This window comes from Heliconius melpomene, chromosome 8 (genome assembly GCF_056956725.1).
Source record: "Heliconius melpomene rosina isolate 202511_hmr_F chromosome 8, ASM5695672v1, whole genome shotgun sequence".
Classification (NCBI taxonomy): Eukaryota; Metazoa; Arthropoda; class Insecta; order Lepidoptera; family Nymphalidae; genus Heliconius; species Heliconius melpomene.
In genome coordinates this window covers 4670245-4689491 of record NC_140396.1, presented here as the reverse complement: position 1 = coordinate 4689491, position 19247 = coordinate 4670245, and the positions used below count along the sequence as shown (strand labels likewise).

General features: G+C 31.9%; 1 protein-coding gene across 1 annotated transcript in view; it reads left to right on the top strand.

Moving 5' to 3' along the window:
• LOC146536781 (uncharacterized) overlaps nucleotides 1-18825 on the top strand; it is a 28272-nt gene extending 9447 nt beyond the window's left edge. The window contains exons 13-21 of the mRNA XM_085189529.1: nucleotides 1149-1349; nucleotides 1777-1941; nucleotides 2387-2461; nucleotides 8705-8860; nucleotides 9132-9274; nucleotides 11069-11328; nucleotides 11966-12114; nucleotides 14296-15957; nucleotides 16539-18825. Of these exons, the coding sequence (XP_085045655.1) occupies nucleotides 1149-1349; nucleotides 1777-1941; nucleotides 2387-2461; nucleotides 8705-8860; nucleotides 9132-9274; nucleotides 11069-11328; nucleotides 11966-12114; nucleotides 14296-15948 (2802 nt within the window). The 3' untranslated portion in view covers nucleotides 15949-15957; nucleotides 16539-18825. The remainder of the gene's footprint in view (nucleotides 1-1148; nucleotides 1350-1776; nucleotides 1942-2386; nucleotides 2462-8704; nucleotides 8861-9131; nucleotides 9275-11068; nucleotides 11329-11965; nucleotides 12115-14295; nucleotides 15958-16538) is intronic.
• Nucleotides 18826-19247: the final 422 nt, after the last annotated feature.

Below are 19247 nucleotides of genomic sequence, written 5' to 3'. Positions count from 1 at the left end.
GTTAGTGTTATTTTATAAATTCTTACTTTATTTTATTATTGCACTAGCTTTTATTCCTGTGATAAAATGGAAATAACTAAGAGTTTACACATCTCTTTCTAATTATCTCTCTTATTTCCATGACACCAAAATATCCGAAGTAATACTGACTGCAGGGTACAGTGGATTATATCGAAACGAGTCAATTCACTAGTTCCTCTGTTCTACCAAATTATTCCATCATCTATACTTATAATAAATTGAAGAAAATATTTTTATAAAAATTAGCCAGGGTGTTAAAGGATAACTAACAGAATCCATTTCCAGCATTTTTGGATTTTTTGTCTGTTTGTCTGTTTATGTGAAGACGCTTCACGTAAAAAGTACACAACAAATTTAGGCAACTTTTATACATAAAAATTATAAGTTTTTAAGTTTTTAAGAAGTTCATATATGAGATAGTAGAAATAGACATATGTAACGCTATCTACTGTCAACAAATGGTAGGTACTAAAGTATTTTGATAACGCATAATACATACTGTTGAATTAGGCATTAATTTCGTCAGGAGGACTTTTAAACATTCTAATACTATAGTACAACATAAATCCTTGGGCGAAGCCGCGGGCAGGTCGCTCATAATAAAATTACCACTGATCACAGTCTGTACATGAAAGATATTTGAAAAAATCTATTATTGTAGGCATTTATCAATGTAATTAATATAATAGAATACAGAACTATAATTTTTAAAATATTTGTCTTTTTATCAGTTTGTCTGTGCAGGATAATCTCAAAACATCTGTTTTGACAAACTTTCTATAACATTCAACCTTTTTTATTTAAATCGATTCAAAAATAAAAATAGCTAGCTAAATATAAATGATTTTAAAAGTTCTCAATATATGGTTGGCGTTGTGGCGCAGTGGGAGAACGTTTAACGGTGAACGCAATTATTGTGGTTTCGATTCTCACAACGGAAGCTGTGTACTGAATTATTTTCATTTCCTCATTCTGATACTAAGACAGCTTGGTGTTGAATTCCTCCACTTAACCTGCATATTCCAAAAAATTGGTTTGGGAAAATGAAAATCTTTATATTAGATTCCCTCCCTTGTCAAGCCTGCTAAACTACATGAAGCTGAAAAAAATATTTCTTTTATTTATAGCAAGAAAATGACGAAGACCTCAATACCAGTATAAACAGAACCACAATAATTAAAGCGAATTTAAACTCTCGAAGTATGTCGACATTAATAGCAGAAACTAACACTGATAAAATGGAGGCAATAAATGCGCCAGAACCAATTCAAAGGAAGAAAAATATTAAGGACATACCTAGTCCTAAGAAGCCATTTACTATATTGCAGGTAAAAAAGTACACACCAATTTTAAGTTGTATAACAATATTTTGATGCAATCTTCGCGCAGTGGTACAAGAATGCGACTGTAAACGCAACGGTTGTGGGTTCGATTTTCATTCGGGGAATGAGTATATATTTTTTTTTATTTCCTCGCTTTGGTAACAAGACAATGCGCGGCGTTGAGTTAAGCCACTTAATATGAATATGAATACAGTGGAAAATGAGAAATTTTAGCACTAGGTACCCTTTGATGGATACAGCTAACATATTGAAATAATTAATTTATAACACAACAATCATAAAAAATAATAACTTTAAAAAAATTAAATCAGCTTCATGCCGTATCCTGCACATAGCAGGGATACAGCGTGTAAAAACTTTTAAAAATACAGTGTGTAATAATTTTTAAAAATAATATTTTTTATAAAAACAGCAAAACTACCACGGTTCTCTTTTAACTCGTGGTCGTGGGGCTCTGGCGCGTCTGGCAGCGTTAGTCACACCATTGGCCACTGACGATGACACCGCCAAAGGAATTGGTTCAACTAAAAGAGGAAATTTCGTTTTTACATCAATAAACCCGGATGATAAACCTAAGGTACTTAAATACTATTTTAACTTTTACATTTAAAAATAAGCTGAAACATAAAGTATGAATATACATATGTTACAATGAATAATTAAATAATAAATTTAATATTATTTGTGTTTCATTGTTATTTACGGTAATTGTTTATTTTGTATGTATGTGGCCTTTGCCATCTGATCATACCAAGTAATTTAATAATGTTAAAGCTACTAACAAAATGCTGGTTCATTAGGCTTTATTGAATAAATAAAGTTAAAGAAATTTAATAGAAAAAACATACATTAAAAACATTTTCATATAAATAAATAAAAAATATAAGTCAATATATAAAAAAATATTAAATACATACAGATATACATATTTTATGTAATATACATTTTAATAATAAATATTTAATAAAATTATATGAATGTTGTTAAGCCTTTTTAATTTTATTATAATTTCCTATTTACAGGTTCAGAAACGTAAGGCTGAAACTAACGTAGGCACACCAAGATTAATAAAGAAAATCAAGACTGATGAAACAAATAAATACTTCAAGTCAAGTCTGTTTGATCATTTGAAAAGTTAAATAATATTTAACTTACAATTTAGTTAAATTTACCTTATAATTTACTTTTTAAGAGTTGATATGTATGAAAATATTTAAGTTATGACAATAATAAAAAAATATTTAAATATAAAAAATATACAAGCATTTTATTTCTATCATCCTCGACAAATATAATATTAAGCAAGACATAGATTAATCTTAACTAAAGTACAGAATAGCCTATAATTTTTTAATAATGTAGAAAAGGAAAATATCTTGAAAAGTATAAAAATATGAACGTAGCTGGATTTAAACCCGCGCCTCAAGGCCGTCCAAAACTACATTATTTGTTTTAAATTTATCCAAATGTGTTGTTAAAAAAATTCGGCACTAGAGACATTTAAATATAAATTATTCAAAGTGATATTTAAATATAAATTATTCAAAGTGAGTTTAAAATAGCTTTACTTTATAAATATTTGTAACATTTAACTTAAATTACTCTTGCATGTTTCAACAAAAAAAAAAATTGACGATATGACAACAACTATTACAATATTTATCCCACGATAATTATTCAATTTATAAGTACTATCTTTTTAGTATCAATTTCAAAATTTAAACATTTTACAAATACTCATAATAATTTCCATTCTAACAGAAAAATACTAAATTTATATTTTTTTTAGAAACAAGATAAATAATCTGGCAATCTTAATACTCATTGTGTATGTTGGATGCATTGACAACAGCTACATCCTTCCGTTCTTTTATCTCCGTCGCTCTCTCCGCGAACGCGCGCGTCCCGCTCCCTCGCCGCCGGCACCCTTCAGTACGCGGAGCTCTCGTGTCTCGTTCAATCAATGCTTTTTTTCTGTGGTGTAGGGTAGTGTGGAAGTATTCTAGTCAAATTGAAATAGATTATCTAGAAAAAAACGTGCATCTAGCCGCGCCTAGAATAGCAGAAATGGCTAATGATAATAAAGAGATAGGTGACATCGTGAAGAAATGCAAAATTTTACTTCTGGACGTCGAGGGGACAACAACATCGATTAGCTTTGTTAAGGTAGGTCTAAATAGTTGACCGGCCGGTGTTTTGTTTCAACACGTGATTATTTTACATTCCTTAACATATGAATGTAACGGACAACGCCTTAATCGATTTTGTCTACATCCAACGAAATTTGCACAATTTTCCTAGGTTTTGTCTGGGAGTGAGAAATGCAAAATGGTCGCGTTTTAGGATTCGCAACATGGAGGACAAAATCAAAATGGTCCCTCCTTGATTATTCTATAATTCCAATATTAGTTTAGGATTTAATCCTTTCGTGCAGTTATGCGAGAGGTTATTCAATTATATATCGTGAATGAAATATTTATCGCCATTTAACAAGATCTAATGAAGTTTTAATTTATTAAAGTGTATTTAAAATTGGTTTAGATTTATTAATATATTTTGTATAAATTATTTAACAAAACATGTTTCTTTAAAATTGGAGTCAACGCCTACCGGCATAAACAGCTGTTCGTCGCAGCTGGCTGGTAAAAAAATGTGGAACAGTTAACTGTCCTTTTCAAACGGACCTGGGGGTCATGTAACTGTCTCTCTCGCACTCGTCATATTCATATCACTCATGACAGGGATGACGAATGTAATTGATGTTTTGTGTAACATAGTACATACTTTTGCGTATCATTTTACGCACATTTTTTTATATAGACATTTTGTAAATGTTAATAAATATCTTTAATTATTTGCAATTATTATTACACGGTAATCAAGTTTTTTTTAATAAATCATATGGTTTTGTGTACATACTAACATCTGTTGCTATATAGAAAGTGAAATGCCGGCGCGTTATTCTGTGGTATTTGAAAAATGTACAATGTTATATTTGATTTTTTTTTATGATTTAAGCACTATTTATAAAAGTATATTATTTAATCTGTTGACAAAAAAAACATTTAAGCACACTTTTTAGACACTTGACGTGACGATAAAGTTTCAAAACAATTAATATTTTTAGCGTAAGATTTTATTAACAACTTTAAAACATTAATTTTTAACAAGTATTCAACAATTCAGGTATAATGTAAAAAGGTCTAGGTAAACAATGAAACTGGTCATGCGTAATTTTACCTTTTGCCATTCACTAGGTGTATATTCTTTTGTGAGATTTTTTGCATTCCGCCTTGTCGATACATTTAAATTTAATCTTTAAATATTATGCTTATATTTACATTTTAAATATAAGCATAAGCATAATATTAAAATTACTTTGTAACTTGTCACTAGGCAGATCTAAGCTGGGAACCTAGTATTAACTGTTAAGACATTACGTTCTCTTCAAGATACTTCCGTTCCCCATTTTCTGAATATTGGAAGTATTGGGTGTTGAGTGGCGGAACTCAACGCTGCGTTTTCCTCGTTACCAGAGCGATGAAATGAAAATATTAAATAATTAATTTCCCAGGGTGGAACCCACAACTGTTGTGTTTACATCGGTTGTACTACTGCGCCAGTCCCAGACCATCTTGATATTTGAAGATATAACATAAGATCTCTCGTTTTTTTTTGGTTTTTTAAATATTTTTTTCTATTTATTTATTTTATTTTTATATTTTATCAAATGTTGCCATGTTGTACATTTTGTCACATCGTCATTTTTAGTTTACAAAGCTTTAACTAAAAGAATAATAATCAATATAACAAATTGAATGTTTTTTTAACGTCAAATTTTGTAGACCAATAAACGAATTCAGAGAATTATAACAAAAAGGTTACGATTTCTACGAAAACTATAGAAGCTTACAGAAACTAAATTATTTTCTTGTACCTTTGTAAATAAGGTTAAATATTATAATAGTCCGTTTTGAGAGCTAGGGTCGAATAGTAATTCGATAGGTAGGTATAATACTAAAATTATAGAGTTAAAATATCTACTTTTTCTAACTTTGATATTGATTCATCATGATGGCAATATGAACTCGTGAGAGCGTACTTACAGGGGGGTTTAAATTAGGTTACGTGTTGTAAACCAACTTTCGCAACATTATGTTGAGAATCTGTATTTTAGAGGCTACTTATGGTGAAGGAGCATAAGCGTTTCATTGTAAACGCGACAGTTTGTAGATTCGATTTCCACTCGAGGATTTAATATTTTCATTGCCTCGCTCTGGTGTTAAGGCAAAGAGCGGCGTTCAACACACAATGCTTCTAGAATTCAACGAAAAGTGAGAGGCGGAGACTCCTGCCTACTCTGCAAAATGTGAGATACAGCGGGAAGCTGAAAAAAAAACCGAATTATTTTCTAAAACCAAAACAGAGATACAACCATATAATTAAAATAGAAAAAAATACAAATTTCCCTGTTGGGAATGTATTTGGAGCATATCGTGATAACATTTGAAAACAAAGCAGCTATCCCAACCGGGCCGGTCGGCTGGCAGGGTTAGCCAGGCTATCCGGTTTGGACGACGACTGCAGTTCGTTCACCCACCCCGCCGCGTCGTAGACAAGAGTTTCACTAGCATCACGTTATGCTAAATTATTAGGTAGATCTGGGACCTATTTAAAACTTTTAATGTTCATACTTTTGCAGTTGCTGATTTGCCTTATGAACAGATTGCTCAATATAAACCTAGGCCACTCGTGGGGCAGGGATATAAGCGTGTAAATGAGACAGGTTGTGGATTTGATTCCCACTCGAGGAAATAAAATATTTAATGTTTTAATTTCTTCGTCCTGATATCGAGGCTTGAGTTCCGCCAGTTAACACGCAAATATTTATCCTGAATATTTACCCTGAAAGTACCCCATGGCTCACCCTGCAGGTACGCTGTACCTGCTGAAAATTTTTTTTTAATCTTATTGAGGCGCATTATTCTTATTATTTACAAATTCAAAATCTACCCTTACGTACACTTGCAAAATAATCAGGGAGAACTTCGACCACCCTGTCCCCCAACTGCCCACCGTGGCATCAAGGGCCGCGTAGGTTACCGGTTTTGAGGCAGGATGGATAAAAAGGAAAAAAAATATTTTAATATAAAATCATAGCGTTTCTTATTCAAGTTATATTCGTGTGCGTTGAATCTAAATATATATTATAAATAATAATAATAAATCTTTATTTCAGACATAGTCCATAAAGAATTTTGTTAGTAAAAACAATTGCTTAACCTACGTTAGTAATTAATATCATTTATTATCTATCATTACATGAATATTATTCCAGTGTCTCCATACTGGGCCTTCCATTTTACATGCCAATGAAAAAATGAAATTATGTATAGTCTTAACTAATTAAATATTTTACTTATTAAATCAATTTAAATAACTAATATTAAAAACTAAAAATATATATAAAAAATGTCGTTATAGTAGTAGGATAGAGAAGAGAAAAAACTTAGTAACAACGGCATAATATTAATTACAATAACATTAAAATTATTCAAAAAATAAAGCCAATAAATAACAGTTTTCCACTTATAAATATAACCTTTCAAGTACTAAGTACACATCAATTGGATATATGATTAAAAAGAAACATACATATATTTTGGGGTCAGTCTGGCGCGTAGGAGCACAAGCGTGTGACTGTGAACGCGATAGGTTGTGGGTTCGATATTCACTCAAAGAAATGAAATTAGATTTATAATTTCATATTATCATTTCTTCGCTCGCGACGTTGAGTTCCGCCACTCAACACTCAATACCTCCAGAATCCGGCAAAAAATGTGGGGAAACGGAGAAGACGGACGTAGCGTCTTTACACTAGATTCCCTCTAACTACCTGTTGTGTGCGTGAAACAGCGTGAAGCAAGTTGCAATTGGGAGCTTAGTTTTCTTTCTCCTATTTTTTACTGTGAAACTTTAATTTACGTATAATATTGAAATAATTCTTTTCGTATTAGAAGTAAATTTATAATGCAGGTCATTGACATTTATGATTTTCACGTGTTACATGCAGTCTCACTTGCGGGCCCTTATCGGTTAATTTGCATACTAATTTTATTAATATTCAGGAATGGTAAATGTTTCTCAAATTTCTACGATCAGATACCCTTACTTATTACTATATGTAAGGTATTAGTATGAAATTATTAACATGCCATTATGCAGGCCTTTCTTAGTCTTTTTTTTTCTTTATTAGTTTTTTTTACCTTACCTTTACCATTAATTACTTTTATTCGAATACCCAAAAAAATAATTATAATGGGTAGTTATGATCTCCCATAATTACATATCTATATACTTGTAAATAAATTTTATAAATTAAAGTGTAGTTTATTGTCATACTCAAATATTAGTCTTGAAATTGGTTCGAATCCGTTACCATTGTCTTTTTTTGTTCTACGAAAGTATTATTGAAAATTTTAAATAATAAGAAAATTTCGTTCGTAAACGTTACTCCTTTATGTTCAACGAATTTTAAATGTATATTTTTCAATTTATACCGGAGCGCTATCTACTTAGAGCCCAAAAAGTAAAAAAACTACCTACCGGGTTTTTTTTAATAAATTACTGTTACCTTTGAAAATAATACTTTTGAATTTGGAATATGTTATTTTTATACGATTGTTCGTTCATTGTGTTTTCTTAGTTTTGCGCCAAAATATTATGAAATATTTTGTGATATTAAAATGGTGCGGGGTGATGAAGAGAAACGAATCGCTGTGATTACATTATATGATTTTAAAAATTGTATGTGGCCCCATACACTTCTTAAAATCCTCCATACGCTTGGTATTAGTCTACCTACCTAAGGGTAGCCGTGACGCAGGGGCAGTAACGTGCGACTGTAAACGTGATAGATTGTGGGTTCGATTTCCACTCGAAGAAATGAAATATTTAATATTTACTCAACACCTCAATAATTCGGTGGTAAGTGGAGTACGGAGGGTCTTAATTTTAGGTTCCCTATGCCTACCCCGCTATATACGAGAACAGCGTAAAGCTAGAAAAAAAGCTTTTCTGGGTTCTGCTTTATTGGGCTATTAAGACGTAATTTATTATTGTTAAAAAATTACCTGTAAATATTTTGCAGAATAGCTGTGTAAAAAGTTAACGGAAAAAGTTAAATAAACTGAATTGAAATGAAAATATATTAAAATATGTAAAGTATGTAATATAGAGGGCGTTCGTACCAGATTCCCTCTGCCTACCATGCTGTGTGCAGTTCTTTTTAAGTATATAAATGTATTATTCATTTAGTCTTATATTTAACTTTGTTTTAGGACAAACTGTTTCCCTATGCTGAAGAAAATGTGAAGGAGTTTCTTGAAAATCGATGGGAAACCAGCGAAGTGAAAGAGGCGGTCTCTGCATTGCGAAAGTTGGCTATTGAAGATGAGAAAAACAGTGTCGAAGGGTTCATCGCCATTCCTGGAGAGGTATTCTCTAAATTTTACTTTATTTTGTATCAAGTAACAACAACCAATTGTTGCCAATACTTAAAAAAGTAAAATGACCAATACTAGGCTTTATTTTTTATAATTTGTTTATCACATGTAGGTAATGTCACATAGGTATTCCTTGATGAAATATAGTTTTGCAATTTCTGCTTTCCTTCTAAAATAGGAATAATACCGAGTGTTTTCACACTATATTTTCTTTTCTACATTGTTAAAAAAGAATTAAACGATTATATAAATGTACTTTCAGGACGCGTCAAAAGAGGATCAAATAAAGGGTCTAGTGGACAATGTCAAGTGGCAGATGTCCAGTGATCGCAAAATGGGCGCCCTCAAGCAATTACAGGGACTCATTTGGAAGCAAGGTTACGATAAAGGGGACATTGCGGGACAGTGAGTATTAGATTTATTTTACGTATTTTAATAAAGTTCTTTTTTATTCTACTCAGTATTGATTTAAAGATATATTTACAACTAGCGGACGCGCGCAGCTTCGCTTGCGTATTTAGGGTAGAATTCTAATAACCCACGAAACATGTGTTCAGTGAAATATTTTTACCGCCGTGCCGATTTAAATTTTTTTTCATACAAACTTTGAACCCCTATTTCACCCCGTTAAGGTAAACATTTTTCAAAATCCCTTAGTGGATGTCCAGATTACGAAAGTAAACATCTGTCCAAATTTCACGTTCCTACCATCAGCGGTTACGGCTGTGCGTGCGTCTTACCTCAGTCAGTGAGGACAAGTCCTTTTATATATATATAGATAACATGAGCTATTTGATTATAAATATTATAGGATGGGCTATTTGATTTTAAACCTTTTGTAATATAATTTGACCTTGTAAATATAATGTAATAGTTACCTGTTTTCTCTGAAGAGTCCGCCTTATATTCAATGCTCAGTCTGAACAATTGATATAATTTTAATAACAATCAAATTACAAAATAATATATCTAATTGAATTAATATTATTGTTTATAATAGTTTCGAAAATATCTCTATTTTTTTTGTTATTTGGAAAACGTAAAAGTGGTTACTATGGGCTAATGGGAGACAGACATAAGCTGTCGTGGACTTTTTTTTTAGATTTTTAAAGTTTTTTAGCTTTAACCGTTTACCCATCGCTTACACTGTTATTACACAGTTACTACTTACACTAAGCTTGTTTGTTTTACTTGGCACCGACTTCAAACTTATAAAATCTTTGTAAAATTATTTTTCACTTTTTAGTTCATTGTCAAAAGTCAGTTTTTCTTTTTGTTAAAAATTAATTTATTTTTATCTTTACTCCTATAGGTTTTAGCATGATGTAATATTACCCCTCCTAGATATATGGGCTATCCAACATAAAAATATTTTTTCAAAACGAAACGGTACTTCCTGAGATTAACGTGTTCAACCAAACAAACTCTTAAAAAAATAATTTAATATTAGATTAAATAACAATTCTTGAGAGCACACAATTATTATCTAGATGGTGTCAAGGTCCTTATTTTAGAGTTATCATCACTTCTGTACTAAGATTAAATAGAAGTAAATCTGCTTTGCTTATATGGAGTAAGAACACAGTAACTATATACTTGACAAAGCAATACATGACCAAATTTCTAACCATTTTTTCTAACCGTTTTACTAATTTAATCAAAAAATTCTTGGTCAGACCAAGAATTTTTTGATTAAATTAGTAAAACAAATGTTGATAGTAAAAAAAAAGATTAAATCCTTATAGATAATTTATTGAGAACAACAGAATAAGTTTTGAGATTTTTGTGTTTCACATGTATTAGGCGCTGCTGTACTCGTATTGCATGGTATAATTTTGTAAAACACCTTGTTTGTTGTTGAAATATTACCAAAAAGAATATAATAATAATTACTATTCTAATTATGTATATTTGTATGGGCACTAGTAGTAGGTGCTGTTCAAAGGAATAGTACTTTGTGCAATTTCATATGGAATTCAGCAAAGTTTTAAAATATTATTAATACGGAATTGATGTTGTGACACTCAATAGTCCTAAATTTTTAGTTAAAAATCAATACATGGTTCTTCTCCAATTGAAGGCGTGGTCTTAATATTTCTTGATTATTAAAATTAAAATTGTTTATATGTAGTCAAAAAATCGCTAAGTTACCCACAATGTATGTATTTGATAAAATACCTTGAGTTTTTTGAATTTTAGTGTATACGATGATGTATCTTCAGCCCTTGAACAATGGCACGGAGTTGAAGGCCAGAAGATATACATATATTCATCTGGCTCAGTCCAAGCTCAGAAACTACTCTTTGAGAAATCCCTCGCTGGTGACCTTCTGAAATTTATTGATGGACATTTTGATACAGCTGTTGGTCCCAAACAAGAAGTCGCTAGCTATACTGCTATCATAGAAAAGATTGGCTCCACAGCTGATAATATATTATTCCTCACTGATGTTCCCAAGGGTAAGTTGTTTTGTTTTTTCCTAAGGCTATGACACTCCATTCTCCATTTTGGGAAACAGCAGCAGCTGCATGTCAGTGATTCCGTCACACTGATAGCTAAAAAATATAAAATAGCCATACTGCTAACCATACCAACCATAGTGTTGACTATCCAAAATAATTGGGGAACATAGTTGAGTGGATATTCAGTCTTTTCACATAATTGAATTGTATTGATGTAGCCATATTTACATGATTTTTCCCGATTGGTTTATTATTGTGCAGACTCTTATATATTTTCAATTGAGTTTTTACATTTGAGGGTAAGAATCCGCATTTGGTCCAGGCGTCATAGTCATAAAAGCTTCATGCCGTATCCCAAGGTGTCAAGACACTCCACTCTCAATAAAGATACTCCGTTCCTCACTTTTCGCCGAACTCTTGCGCCATTTCGTATTGCTTTGCCTCGTTACTAAAGCGCGAAGAAATAAATAGAGGAAATATCAAATATATCATCATAAATTTCAATAAATATTTAATCTCGAGTGTGGATAGAACCCACAACCAGTCACACTTTGTGCACCCTGCGCCAGTCACCCTGCGTCACGACTGGCCTCAACTACCGTATTGTAATTTGTTTATATTTAATTTTCCACAGAAGCCGAAGCAGCACGCTCAGCGGGCATGCAGGCGGCGCTGGTCAGCCGCGAGGGCAACGCGCCACTCTCCGCCGAAGCGACCGACTCCTTCGTAGTCATACATTCGTTCGCGGAGCTGGCCGTCTCCAACAAGAGGAAGATGCCGCAGGTGCTTTGATATTGCATGGATTTGTATGGTAGAATTGCTTTAGGGGGTTTAAGTTTATGTAAGGCAATTTTTGAAGATTATTTTTACGTAACACATCACACTATTTTCTTATTCTTGTATGTAGGTACAGGAACCACCTCTCTAAACATTAGATAACCAAGTTAGTAACAAAAATTATTTAGCTTCATGCTGTGTGTCCCTCATATAGCAGGGTAAGCAGAGAGAATCTCATTGTTAAAACACTCGAAAAATGCTTTTTGAGCGGTGGACGTCAACGACCAGCTTTGTCTTAATAGCAGTGCTTAATGGAGGTAATTCATTTTCCTAAGTAGGAATGGCACCCACAAGTCACGCTTTTAGCGTGACTGGCGCTGTGTTTCTGCGCCACGGCCATTCTAAATGGTTATCAAATTGATAATTTCTACTAAATCACAAACATACAATACAGTCGAGAAATTCGTCGTTAAATAGAGACTTGGGGTTTTTTATTTTCTTCTTTTTTATTTAAATAGTCATGGTAATCAATAAAAAACTCAATTATGTGGAACACATCAAAATAAAATATAATTTCTAATAAAATACTAAAATATTTTCAAAACTTCACTTATGAACATAGTAAAGGTTAAAGGTAGGCAAATTATAAATATTATTTGTTTACCTATTCTACTTGACTCTTCGCCAGAGCTACGAAATAAAATTGGAAAATGAGTATAGGTAATGACTAACATTGCTAAGCGGGAAAGAATGTAAATCTGCTAAAGTTAAAAGGAGTTGTTGAATGACCCCCTAAAGCAACTTGCGTTACATAATACTTGAACAAATTAGCTAGAACTACTAGTGGATGGGAGTGCTGGCTTAATTTAGATTATTGTATTTTTTGCTAACTTTAGAATGTTAGATTTAACTTGTTACTGGGCTAAAAATCTTTTTGTAAAAAGTTTGTTCCGATAAAGGTTTCTATTATAACTTTTTGCAATAGGAGTGTATTGATTGTGAGTGAATGTACGCAATAGAACGTCTGACTAAGAACGCAACGGATGTTGGTACGGTCCCCACTCGGAGTTTGCTTACCATGCTACAAGGATATGGAATGAAGTAAAAAAAAATAGGTTTCCAATAGTGAGTCCATGTTGGAATCATGTCATTGAATGAAGTCATATAACTAATGACTGAACTGTACATACAATAATATTGAATGAATAGAGTATTATCAATTTATTTCATTTGTTGCTATCATTCAGATAAATACATGTAAATACCAAAACTTATTTCTGATTAACATTTTTTTATTATGTTATATGTATATTAGCTTTTTACTTAGATATTAGATAGAATATTATGTATATTGGTGATGGATATTGTAGTATACTGCTCTTTACTATGAGGCTCCCAGTGTAGGTTTTTTTTATGTAATATTTTAACTATTAAGTTTATTTTAATCAAATATTTCATTATTTTTATAATTGTGTCACAAAAAGATTGTATGACAAGTTTTATACTAGCAGTCTCATGCATAGATAAATAAAGGGCAACAATCGATAAATGGTGATGGATATCTAAATAAAAAACTTTTATTTTTGGTCATTTATTGCTTGAATACAAACGTTGTTGATGGTTATACTTAGTATACTATGTCAATACTCAATAAAATCAATTTAAATATGTTGTTTTATTTATTAACATTTTTAATTTTTTTATGTCGGTTTTTTGTTTACACTAAAAAAATATATATTTTAATTACAATGTGTCTTTTAAAAACATTCTGCTTAATTAATCTTGGCACTAATATATTTTTTTTCAAGTTCCATAATTCTGTAGACAGCTTTTATTGTGTTTGTTATATTAGTTAATATTTATTTAGTATGTTGTTATCTAGAGCAAATTTTTATTTTGAAGTATTGATAATTTTAATAATCAATAATATTTTTAGCTGTACTTATTTCTGTAGTTTTTTGCAAGTAATTTATGAATATCTTTCGCAATAAAATTTTAAATAAATAATTTTACTGAGCTGCAATATAGTTTCTAAAATGATGTATATTTTCTTATTAACAAATTATTCTTGAAATAAAAATAGAATAATATTTCAGTGTAAACAAATATTCTTATTATAAATATATTTTTCACTTTATTGATAAATATGCTTCATTTTAGATTGATTTTGTAATATTTATATTTCAGGATGAACAACCAGCTAAAGTTCCTAAGACAGATTCGAGTAATGATATAAAAGAAGCACTGGAATCAAAAGCAAGCGCTGAAAAAAGCGCTGAAATGTCTGAAAGTTCCAATGGCGAAAAGGTGACAGAAGAATCTGAGAAAATGGATGTAGATGAAGAAAGTGCATCAACGAAAAAGGACAAAGAAGAACCTGCAGTAGTCATTAAAGAAATTACAGACTCCAATGAAATAGATGTTCCTATTTGTGATGCTGAACCAGTTGTTACAGAAGTTAGTAATAAGTCGGAGGAGATCGAAAAAATGGAAACAGACACTGCTGATAGGTCAGAACCTGCTAAAGAACAAAAAGGAGCAACCGATTCAGTACCAAATGATAAAAAAACTGAGAAACCTGAAGTGCCAAAAGAAAGTGTTGATAAGCCAGTAGAAGAAAAAGCACCGATTGCTGAAGAAACTCCTCCTGCTGTTATTACTGAAATCGAAGAAATAACTGCTGATAAGGAAAATCTTGCAGAGATGGCTGAAATTGTAGATGATATTGTACCAATTGTTGAGGAACCTACATCAGGTGAAGTTATAGAAGACCTTCAGAATGCAGGTCAAGAATTAGAAAAGGAATGTGCAGATATTCTTACAAAAGTAGACTCCGTAACAAATTTAGACAATATACTGATAAGACAGGTTTTAAAGCCAATCGCTGAAGAATCAACAGAATCTGACAATGAACCTCTTATCTCAGAGACTGAATTAGAAAAAGAATTAGCGATTGAAAAGAAGCATTGTGAACAGAATACGCGTAACTTTGCAGCAAGTCTAAACCGAAAACCCAAAGTTGTAAAAGAAAGCAAAGCTCAAGATGAGAATGTGCAAGATGAATCAAGTAAAATAGTCTCAGAGTCTGTACAGGAAAAAACTGAACCTGTAGTCGAAGAAGCAACACCCATTACAGGTGAAACGACGAATCAAACCGACAAAATGGAATGTACTAAGGAAAATCAAGAATCTGTTAAAGAAAAACAAGCTGAAGCAAATGAAGAAAAAGCAGATAAACCTAGTTCTACTGAAGTGAATATTGCTGACGAAAAAATGGAGGAGTGTAATGTTAAAATTGAAATTACACCAGAAGAAACTGTAACAGAAAAAGAAGCGGAAAAACCTGTGGAAGCGACAGTGGAAACACCACCAGCCGAATCACCAGCGCCAGCGGAAACGCCTATGGAAACGATACCGCAAACACCAACGGAAACACCGACTGAAAATAGTTCAAAGGATGCCGAATTACCAATGGAAACTAATGAGACGAAGTGTAAACCCGCTGAAGAAAGTGCAGAGCCTTCCAAACAAGATAAAACGAATAACACTACAGAAACAACGGAAACGACAAAAACAGATGATAAACCCATGGAGTGTAGCGAACAAGTGAACGGCAAAACGAATGGCGAAGCGGAGATAAACTTAAATGGCGACGCTAGCAACGACGATTTAAGTACGAGACTCTCAGTAGAGAATGGAAACGGGAAGGAAGTGAACGGTGCCAATGGTGACTCTGTGGAGGCGGAGAAACAAGAAGACAAGAAGGAGACAGACATCAAGGTGAAGTCAGTCACCGCAGAGGAGCGCACCGAACCCGTAGAACAGCCTACTGAAGCATAAAATATTCTGGTACGTAAATTCTGTTTTTTTTTTAAATATAAATTTCTTTATATCTTTATTTCGTCGCCTTAACGAAGAAAGGCGCGGGGTTGAGGTTCGCTGCTCAACTCGCAATGTCTTGAGAATTTCACGGAAAGTGTATAAACTAGAGTGTTTCTTAATGGGAACGGAATGTCTTAACACTAGATTCCCAGGTATCTTCTGCTACTCTGCTAAGTGCAGGCTACAGTGTAAAGTTTAAATTAATGAGCCTCTTCAGAGACAATTATTTTTCAGTGTTTTTACTGCCACATACTTAAAAATGGCAATGAAGATTGCAAATTTTAATGGTTACAAGTATGTAGCAGTGTCTCTGGAGAGGTTAGTTAATTTAAACTGTAATTGAAAAGGATTAGGATATTTCAAATACACGTTTTCGAGTTCGATATAATTTTATTAGAAAAAACAATCATTAACAATGACTTTTATATGCAACAAAATACATTTTTTGAACGATTATTAAAACATTGTGGGAGACTATTTCTTTATAGACAAGTATTGATTACGAAAATAGTATATTAAATTCTAATGCCATTTAAAACAATTTTCAGAAAATGGCGGAGTACATGTTGGAGTCTAAGCGTTGCCCCACATCAGATTGACAAGACTGAGGCTGCTTTCGCTGACTTCACTACTAGTTTATACGATATCGATACGAACTCATTATCGTCTACTTACAGTGTAAACGTGTATTATTTAACAACTGTACATTTTTATATGAAAACACTATCGTATGGTAAAAGTGTAAACGGAACTGGCGGTTTTTATATGATTTAAAGTAAATATTAGTATTTATACAACTTTGCCTGTTTTGTTTTTTTTACATATAATCGAAGTGTATAGAATTAAAAAGTGATTTTTTCATGTTTACACTATAAGTATATGTATTTTGTACGGTGACCGTTTTGTACATTGCCGACACTAAGCAATATTGTGTGAGATTGAATGAGCGCGATATTTTCTACTCGCATTATTGCATTTTCATTTTATACTGTTGTAATGTAAAATATTTACGCCATTTTAAACAAAACAGTAATTTTTTCAATCTTCAGTTGTGTGCTTTAATGGTTTAAATATTTTATTTTCAACTGCTGCGTTGTCTGTTGCAAGTAGATACATTGATATGCTCGATTCTCATAGTAAAATGAACATCAGTATAAATTTTAAGTTAATATGAGGCGTGATTTATCGCACAATTTTTCCATTAATCTAAACTTTGTATGAAACATTCCTTCGAAAATAATTGTTTTAAGTGGAGTAGGTAACTTTAGACACCCTCGTGCTCGCGCCGTTCCTCTACGTACTTATAATGTTTTCAAATATGCTTGAGGTTATTGTTGTAGTGTATTATTATTCTTTTTTTCTATCTTATGTCGATTTTAATACAATATTTTTATAGTATTGTGTTAATACACAAGTAATTTAATATTAGATTAGCAACGACGTTTATTTGTAAAATATTGTATAACCATACCTAGTTTTAGATATAATAATATTTGAAGAAATCCAATAATGGTGATTCGTACGCACCTAATCCTAACATAGTATAGTTATAAAAAAATATGATATACAGATTTTTTTTATTGACAAAATATCAACAGTTATAATTTTAAGTTTTCAATGATAAAAATCAAGCGTATTTTGAAATGGGGATACCATTTTTATCTATCCACAATTAATTATTATATTTAAGTGTGTGGTAACTGATATATATACATATATATATTAAAGTAAGATATAGTAAGCGCGGGCGCGGCGGGCTGGCTCTGTACAACATTCGTCACCCGACCTATCGCTAGTATAAGATTTTATTCGTAAGTATTAACTGTATTGTGATCTTATCCTTGATAATATGCTGTTTTTTGGTAATTTTTCTTACACTGCCAAAACACTTGACCCCTCTCATTCGACGTCGGTGTGTTGCGTTGTGATACTGACATGACAAGACTGCGATTAGCTTAGTTTAAAATATTGGTGTAGTGCGGTTGACGAGTTGTGGCCGCTCTGAAGTTAGGTTTTATGAAATATTGCGCATTATGAATTTGAGAAGAAAATAATTAAAAGTAAGAAAAAATTGTAAAATCGAATCTGCGCAACTGCCATCTACAGCTAACTTCATCGTAGCCACGACTCGTACCCGTACTGCACGGATGAGGTGCGGAATTTATGGAGAATTGTTGGTTTATAGAACGTTTTAAGCGTAAGTTTAAATTTAGATAGGTTTCAGGTGACACCACAATTGGCCGCTGTGCCTGAATCTATATTAGACATTTGTTTATCGCTATATGTATTATATTGTATTAATTTTTTTATTATTAATTCGGTGATACTAACAAGTACAAGACTGTTTATTTTTTGCTAAAATCTACTAGGTATTATTTCATATGTTAGTGACTAGTCATGCCCTCCTATGAATCTCTAAATTCTGAATATGTATTTTGGTACTATTTTATTTGTATCGAAGATTATAATTATGATTTTTTGCTTTAATTATATAAGTTTAAAATTTATGTTCCTTTAGTTTTAAGGTGACGTCGATTAAGCAAACCGATTTCGATTGAGAGAGCAAGTTTCCTTATCTAGACTGATTTTTTACGAATACGGAATAATCGACTTCCGTTCAGAATATCTTGGATGATTTATTTTTTGTTTTTACGCCATTTTCTTTACGACAGTGTTGAAATAAGAGGTTGGAGGCGGAAAAGCTTAATTATTACAAAGTAAGTCCCTTAGTTCACTAGGATCCCTTGTATAAATGACAAGATTTCGTACGCATCTGGATTGTATTAATTTTGATTATCACCCCTGATGACGTTGAATTATAATGGATGTAGAATTTTCAATGGATTTTTATTTACGAACCTTTAAAGTTTTTTTTTTGTGAAAATGTATATTTGTATGTGATCCCAAAACGTAGTTCCGTTGATAAATTAAAAAAATAACTTTTTTACCTTATAGAAATTAATAGCAGATAAGTTTCGCTACAAATACGGTCAAAAAACGAACTTTAAACATTGTTTTCAGTTTTTAAAGTTTGAAAAACAATAAATCGTTTCTTTGTCGTATTATTAATAGATGGAATTTATACTTGTATACTAATATTTTCTTTTATTCAGGATTTACTGGATCGATTTGTAATAATGTTAACTTGAAAATTTATATTAAATCAGACATTTGCGGCTAAATATTTCTCAAAGGCAAAACTGAAATAAACTTGACGCAATAAGTAGGTATAAATGCATGAATACTGCCAAAAGCAG